General features: G+C 35.5%; 1 protein-coding gene across 1 annotated transcript; it reads right to left on the reverse strand.

Annotated features, from left to right (window-relative positions):
- Nucleotides 1-1,347: 1,347 nt before the first annotated feature.
- Uch (Ubiquitin carboxyl-terminal hydrolase) lies at nt 1,348-6,023 on the reverse strand. Its single transcript, XM_076442189.1, has 7 exons — nt 5,109-6,023; nt 5,020-5,031; nt 4,685-4,813; nt 4,460-4,617; nt 4,251-4,392; nt 4,119-4,194; nt 1,348-4,021 (listed from the first exon to the last, which is right to left on the reverse strand). The coding sequence occupies exons 1-7, from the start codon at nt 5,142-5,144 to the stop codon at nt 3,864-3,866; spliced, it is 711 nt and encodes a 236-aa protein (XP_076298304.1). The 5' UTR covers nt 5,145-6,023; the 3' UTR covers nt 1,348-3,863.
- Between the last annotated feature and the right edge of the window lie 2,724 nt (nt 6,024-8,747).

Raw genomic sequence — 8,747 nt, forward strand, 5'->3', positions numbered from 1 at the left:
GTGTAAATCAAAAGTGTCCAAATATTTCGTGGGAGTCACTGTAAGTGCCCACCGTTGAAGGAATTAAAAATATCTACATATGAATACATATAATTCTAACATTTAACGTTATTACGACAAGGGTTCAAAATTATTTTATACAATTTAATCTAAACCTAGTAAATTTTAAGATAAATAAATTAACTAATTAAAGCTGAACTTAATAAAAATGAAGGCATATAAGGATAATTATATTATACTATCTATTTTTACTTCTCTCCCTTTTTGTTCGTCATCTCCAAACTTCAGCGTTTATGCAAGAAATTGTGAGATATAGTCAACAACCGGTCGCAAGCCTAGATTTCGGTTTTATTTTGTGTTTTGAAGCTACTATTTAGAGAGTGGTGCCAAGATGCACGCTCTCAGAAGAGGATCGAAAATAACTAAGCCTTTTGCTACCTTCTGGTCACTGACCGACAAGTTTTGTGACCTCCGATAATAGATTTGTAAATTTGTTTATGAAATATTTCTACGATCGTATCAATTCAAGTAAAATATTAAGTAACTATACATATAGTGGCTCACGAAAGTATTCGAACGACCTTTAAAACAGAATAACTTTTTTATAATTGTAACAAAGGACCTGATTTTTTATAATCAATTAGAAGCACTGGTTTATGAAATGATATGCAAAACAGATTTTTCAAAAATTATAATTTACAAAGTTACATGCAAAAATAAAAAGTCATTTTTTAACTTTTTTATTAAGCTCCTTAAAGAAAATTTAAAATATATGTTTTGTAGATCTATGTTAGTTATACACATGCTGAAAATTTCGTCAAAATCGATTAACATACACACGAGCTACAAGCGATTAAAAATGTTGAAAATCGTAGTTTTACACGATTTTTGATCAGTTTCTGCTTAAAATCCACAAAATCGTACATCTGTCGATGCGTGTCGTTTTTTCCTGCGTCAACCGATTTCGATGAAATTTTCAGCATGTGTATAACTAACATAGATCTACAAACCATATATTTTAAATTTTCATTAAGGGCCCTAATAAAGTTAAAAAAATGCCTTCTTTATTATATTTTTGCATGTAACTTTGTAAATTATAATTTTTTGGAAAATCTTTTTTGCATATCATTTCATAAACCAGTGCTTCTACTTGATTATAAAAAATCAGGTCGTTTGTTACAATTATAAAAAAGTTATTCTGTTTTAAAGGGCGTTCGAATACTTTCGTGAGCCACTGTATCTGCAATGTGCACAAACAAACAATTATTTGAGACGCAAACTTCGCTTTCTACGGCCGAAGACTACTTTACAAGAAACAGGTATTAGAAAAATTCAAACACAGATTCGTAAAAATAGCTGTGTAAAATACATTTACAAAATTCTATTACAAAATTCGCTAGAGTGTAGTAAGATAACAATGTTAGTAGATTCTTAGCACAAGCTTAACTTGCCCGTAAACATATTCGCAGAATTAATTTCAACTGTTCGTCACATTTCTGTAACTACAATCACAATAAAAAAAAATGGTTCAAATAAATGTTATTCAGTTTAATGAGAGATATCGCAGTAACAAGAAATAAATATATGTACTACTTCCCATTCAAAAAAATTTTGTGGGTCACCGTTTTCCCCCAAAAGTTACCCACTAAAAATGCTAAACATACTACATATAATAACAAAAATAAACAAACATACTAAAATATTAGTCCCCCTTAACCATTTAATTAAAAAAAAAAACGATGTCAATATAAAATAGATGAAATAAATAATAAATTACAAAGTGGCATTAACAAAAAGAAAAATTATTATACATACGTTTCATAGTCTATACACGTCTACGGCGTCTAGGAGTCTAGGCTATGGTTCCCCAAAATTTTTTGGTATTCTGTCTCTTAAAAAAAAACAAACGAAATTAAATTTTTACAAACCCCTGACTCCTCCTACCCTCAGATCATCCCACTACTAAATAGCTGACTAATACATTGACACATTGATCAAAAATGCAATAGCTAAACAAAATTTATAAAACCATTGATTTCTAAATCTTTTTATTTGCAAATTTATTTGCAAATGGGATATACATACAACTTTTGCTGGTTTCTGCTTGTCATTCATATATATTTCTTTTTACAAAACATCAAAATGTTTATAACTATGTGTTATTTTATAAAAAACATTATGAAGATATTTTGTAGGAACATATTCTCAAAAATGGAAGACCTATCACTGAATACAAAGCGAATTCGTACAAAATATAATAATTCTTGAAATTAAAAATCTGATTCATTAAATTGTACTAAACTTACAATCAGTTAACATGAATTTTAATTGACAGTATTTCTAACATTTTTCTATCTTCCTATTTAAATAATTTAAATGCAGAAAACTTAACTAGACTCTTAAGTAGTAATAACGTTACAAATAAATAAATAAATGCTTTTAAAATATCTATACATATAAGATAGTTATCAAAATAATTTTGATTGGCTAGAATCGCAAATTTACCATTGTGCATTAGAAAATTCTTGTCTTGTCCCGCGAGACATTTATCGAGAACAAACCAACGTGTTTGAATTTTTGACGCGACAATTACGATTATAAAAATATTCATTTAAATCTAACAAATATATTCTAATACAATTTACATTACAATATTAAACAAAAGTATTGTATTATGAATCGTAACATTCATAACATTTTTAACGATGAGGGTAATTTTAATATATACAAACCTGTAGAGAAATACACATCATTTTAATTGACTATCACACATATTACACTGACTATAAGCTGGCAGTTTGACTTAACTTTGGAATCAATTGTTTTAAAAATAGAAAATAGGGCTGCTGTTGACTTGTCAAATCTCTCAAAGGTACTCAAATACTTTACAGGTACTGATAATTCTAATTGAAACTAGTGTTAAGATTTTGACATATCGTTGTATCAATTTAAGATATACATACGTGTGCAACTTTTACAATATTTTTCGTTCACTTTCTGTATGTTGTTTCATTACCTTAAGTATCATTTGATTATTGAAACATTCACTAAATCGAATAAATCTTTAAAAAAATACACTGTAAAAAATTTTGATTTGTACATTCAAGAATCCGTTACTTTTCCCTTTTCTTTAATCTTATATTATATATATATATATATAAATTATCTTCAAACAAGGGCGCAATACAAATACCTGCAAATACCTGTGTCCTCCTATTTACCAATGTATTTCTTACAATGTGATAACAAGCAAATATTAATAAATGCAATACAAAATGACTGTGTATATAACGTACAAAATAAATTTGAACAATTTTCTTAACCCCTTGCGCTACGATCTATTTTACAGTAACAGTGATTAGAACTTCTTTGTTGTTCATAATTTCTTAGAAATAAAAAGGAAGTTTATATTGTGTACAGTACCTATGTATTCTGCAATGGCAACATAAAACCAAATAAAATTTTATTTAAATTAATAACATAAACATTGATTCTGTTCGAAGTCTCTTCATCACAAGTCTGACTTGATGTCAGTGGCGCACCCAGGGGGGGAGGGGTATGGGGCCTTGGGCCCTCCCCAAGAAAAAGGAAATGGAACACTGGAAAATTGGTCAAACTGTAGAACAGCTGCTTCCTCTTCGATTTCGATGATTTTTGGATATCTGATATATAAAACTCAACATTATGTACATATGTTAGTACAGTACATATGTACATTGGCAATTCTTGCACCAGGCCTCACAATATTTTCTGTTCAACTCGCCCTTCTCCCCCCCCCCCCCAAGATTAAATCCTGAGTGCGCCACTGCTTGATGTTATAGTGCAAGGGGTTAAATTGTGTATAAAGTATATTAAATACGAAGTTAAAGAGATTCAGAATCGGTATTGGTTAGAGCAACAACCGTAAAGAACATTTCGTCTGGATCATGAGCCATATAGTCTTTACAAACACGAGCAGCGTCTTCCAACAGTGTCTCTGGACTACTCGAACCATGAGTGATAGGCCCAGGCTTTCGCCCATCTAAAGATTGCAATATTTAATTATGTAATTAGAACACCTCAACAACATTCAGCATTATTCAATTAATTTTTGTTATCATTGACGAAACAATATTCACCTAATTCATATAAAACACCATTTTTTTGTATAAATGCTACAAAATGATGAAATACTGGTGCATCCTCGCTTGGTGCCTATGAAATATCTCTCATCACATTTTGATAATCATTTGGCAAACACAAAATCATACCTCTGTCTGCCCTACAAGTGCCATTTCTTCGTGTGTCTCACTGATTTCATTCGACGTCATTAGAAGTTCTCCAATCTCCGAGTAAGAAAGACCTTTCGCTTTATCCAAGAAATTTTTCAAGAAACCATCCTTAAGGTTTATACTGTAAAAATATTAGATCTACATTCTAGATTCTACATTCATTTTTATGTTTGGAATTATAAACTTACGTATCTAGATTATTCGCGACACTGTGAATTAACGCAATTGTACCACACGCATTGTGAATATATTGTTTCATGTAATAAACCGATGGATCTATCGGAGTCGAAGCAGTAGTACCCTGATCTTCGACAACTTCTTCGGTAGCTTCTAACGTATTATTACCCTATAACGGTATTGATGTATAAAAGCTATAACCAACCCTAAATCAATCTAATCATATAATTCCAAACCTTTTTCCGCAAAGGATAAAGTAAAATAATGGCAACAACTGGCTTTGGAACAAGTGCCAGTAAATCTTGTTCCAATCCGTAGACGTCAACGATGCTCCATTCTTTTGGTACACCTAGTTGGTGTAAAAACTAGAAATATACATCCATCGTTAAAGTTTGTAGAGATGCAAACGATGACAAGGCCGTTTCATGTAAGAAAACAACATATTCTACTAATTTGAAGATGTTACGTGAAAATCAGAAACCCACCAACGAGTGAATATTTTAAATAATATACGTGATACGTAACAATTATTGTCGGTAAGTTGTATCAACAATTGAAAATCATAACTCACCTTCGTCATAACCTAGAACAAAGTATAGAAATATTTATATCATGTCATACGATACATGTATTTGTAATTTACAAGATAAAAAGTTTTACCTCGGGGTTTGACTCCAATGGTATCCAAAAAGCCATGATAAAGCTAGTATACTTCTTATAAAAATTATAATAACCCGGCAACGAATGGCGTTGTAAATTCTATGTTCAACTGACTATATACACCGGGCAGTGTCGCCAGAAAGTGACCGAACCAGTGCTGCCAGATGGTTGTAAGATTGCAACCAGGTACTCTCCTCCTTTTCCCCTTCCACTATCCTATTCCATCGCTTTAGGATTGAGTGGGGCAAATGGGAGACACGTTGCGCGTGCGCGATGGGGACGCAACGATGACAGATGAGATGACATGACATTTCGCAGGTTTTAGGTTATTGCCGCGTGTCGTATCGTACTCGTGTACATATACGTACTTAATGAAATAAATCATATGGTTCGTTCTAAATAGACATTCTTTATTATAAATAAAATTAATTGTAACATGTGAGAGTTTCAGTCGTGATGCGAAGTATGAATGCTTTCTTTTATATGTACAATTGAAAAAATTTTGGAATCTGTATGTATGTAGTACTGAGTTACATTCCAGTAAAATCAATAAATCATAATATATTTTAACACTGTTAACCCTCATACGCTTCTCAAAAATAGTTGCATAAAAGAGACTGGGATAATAAATTCACTCATTTTTCTTCTACACGATAAATTGACAAATTATGTTTTATTTGTAACGTTATATTTTAAAGAAATACAATAATTACATAGTATGTGAAATAAGTAAATGGGTGAATTTTACGCGGCAATAACCTAAAACCTGCGAAATGTCATGCCATTGTTGCGTCTCCATCGCGCACGCGCAACGTCTCCCATTTGCCTCACTCAATCCCTGTCGCACACGCGCAACGTGTCACATATTACTCTGGTCATCAGAGAGGGGGTACCTCATATCGGCGTGATTCCCCTCATCTGGCAGCACTGGACCACACTGGACCGAACCAGTGATGCCAGAATCACGCGTCGTGGGTTTTTTCCCCTCCGCTCGCTCAGCCGACTCGACCCCCCACTCTGACGCACCGTCGTCGCCACGCACCGTCATCTACTCTGCCGAGATACTCTGATACAGATAAGCGGACCCTACACGGTAATCAGGAATGACAGTCTGATTGAACAGTCAGACCAAGTCGGACTGTCAATCCTGACCAATCCTGACTGATCCTTACTTCAATCACGATTGACAGACTGATTATCAGATTGACAGTATTGAATGTTGAAATTTTTTAACCAATAACTAAGTCGCAATGTCTTTTAAAGAGAAAGCCTGTCAGTCTCCCCTCCACTTCCCGTGATTGAAGCTCGGATTTCCAAATATCTGGAAATCCGTCAGTCCATTTCATCAGTACATCAGTATTAATCTTTCACGATCAATCCGAATGTCAATCTTCGACAAAACTGTCATTCCGATTGACCGTGTAGGGTCCGCTTTACGTTCGTGTGTAGCGCGTGCGCAGTAGAAGCAACGTGGCGACGACAGTGCGTCATAGTGGGGGGTCGAGTCGGCTGAACGAGCGGAGGGGAAAAAACCCACGACCCATGATTCTGGCATCACTGGACCGAACCGTCACTCGAGGGCACTGATGCCAAGCAGGGGGTGTAAGCTGCAATGGAAATAGGTGGTCCAGTATATGTAGTTCGGCCCTAGCAGGCCCTGGTACTGAGGTGGCGTTGATGGCATGCCAGCGCATGCGCACTGATCATGAACGACGTGACGTCACCAAGCGGAAGCCAACCACAGCCAAGGAAATAGTTGGTCCAGTATATGTAGTTCGACCCTAGTACTGAGGTGGCGTTGGTGTCGCTGCAGTTTTTGCGATACATATACCAAAATTTTCAATGCTTTTATAAGATCGTCGGTGGGCCAATCAGCTAAAGAGTTGGACTACCAAGCGGTAGACCGAGGTTCGAATCCTGTTGGGGTAAACAGTTTTTTTTACAACCGTCTACCGCTTTATATCTATATATACTGCCATTAGTTCGGCCCAGTTCGGCCCTACTACTGAGGTGGCGCTGAAATACTGGCCACTTCTTTAAGGGGGTAGTCTACCCTCGATTTGTAACTAGAAAATTACTAGAATCTTACTAGATTTTGGGTCGAAAATATGGGTTTGCGGCCAGACGTTGATTGACCTTATTAGAACAAATTGTGGGCTGTGTGAGGGCTCATTCGAAAGAGGAAGGTTAGACGCAGCGCGCTTTTCTCACGAGGTTAACGAGATTATGTTTATATCTAATAATATGATGGCCCAAAGTAGAGAAAAAATCTAGGAAAAAATCCCGCAGATTTCAATGCATTTTCTGTCTCTAATAGACTTTTTTGGCTTATGAGATGAGAAAGGCGCGCTGCGTTGAACCTTCCTCTTTCGAATGAGCCCTCACACAGCCCACAATTTGTTCTAATAGGGTCAATCAACGTCTGGGCGCAGATCCATGTTTCGACCCATTTTTCTAGTAGGATTCTAGTTATTTGCTAGATATTTGCTATTTACTAGAATCTTACTAGAAAAATGGGTCGAAACATGGATCTGCGCCCAGACGTTGATTGACCCTATTAGAACAAATTGTGGGCTGTGTGAGGGCTCATTCGAAAGAGGAAGGTTCAACGCAGCGCGCCTTTCTCATCTCATAAGCCAAAAAAGTCTATTAGAGACAGAAAATGCATTGAAATCTGCGGGATTTTTTCCTAGATTTTTTCTCTACTTTGGGCCATCATATTATTAGATATAAACATAATCTCGTTAACCTCGTGAGAAAAGCGCGCTGCGTTGAACCTTCCTCTTTCGAATGAGCCCTCACACAGCCCACAATTTGTTCTAATAAGGTCAATCAACGTCTGGAGGCAAACCCATATTTTCGACCCAAAATCTAGTAAGATTCTAGTTCCTTTCTAGTTACAAATCGAGGGTAGACTAGCCCCTTAAGGGGCTAGTCTACCCTCGATTTGTAACTAGAAAATTACTAGAATCTTACTAGATTTTGGGTCGAAAATATGGGTTTCGTACTAAACGTTGTTTGACCTTATTAGAACAAATTGTGGGCTGTGTGAGGGCTCATTCGAAAGAGGAAGAATAGACGCAGCGCGCTTTTCTCACGAGGTTAACGAGATTATGTTAATAACTAATAATATGATGGCCCAAAGTCGAGAAAAAATCTAGGAAAAAATCCCGCAGATTTCAATGCATTTTCTGTCTCTAATAGACTTTTTTGACTTATGAGATGAGAAAAGCGCGCTGCGTTGAACCTTCCTCTTTCGAATGAGCCCTCACACAGCTCAAAATATGCTCGTATAAGGTCAAACAACGTTTAGTTCCGAACCCATTCTTTCTAGTAAGATTCTAGTTATTTGCTAGATATTTGCTATTTACTAGAATCTTACTAGATTTTGGGTCGAAAAAATGGGTTCGGAACTAAACGTTGTTTGACCTTATACGAGCATATTTTGAGCTGTGTGAGGGCTCATTCGAAAGAGGAAGGTTCAACGCAGCGCGCTTTTCTCATCTCATAAGTCAAAAGAGTCTATTAGAGACAGAAAATGCATTGAAATCTGCGGGATTTTTTCCTAGATTTTTTCTCGACTTTGGGCCATCATATTATTAGTTATTAACATAATCTCGTTAACCTCGTGAGAAAAGC

This window comes from Lasioglossum baleicum, chromosome 17, assembly GCF_051020765.1.
Source record: "Lasioglossum baleicum chromosome 17, iyLasBale1, whole genome shotgun sequence".
NCBI classification, from domain to species: Eukaryota; Metazoa; Arthropoda; class Insecta; order Hymenoptera; family Halictidae; genus Lasioglossum; species Lasioglossum baleicum.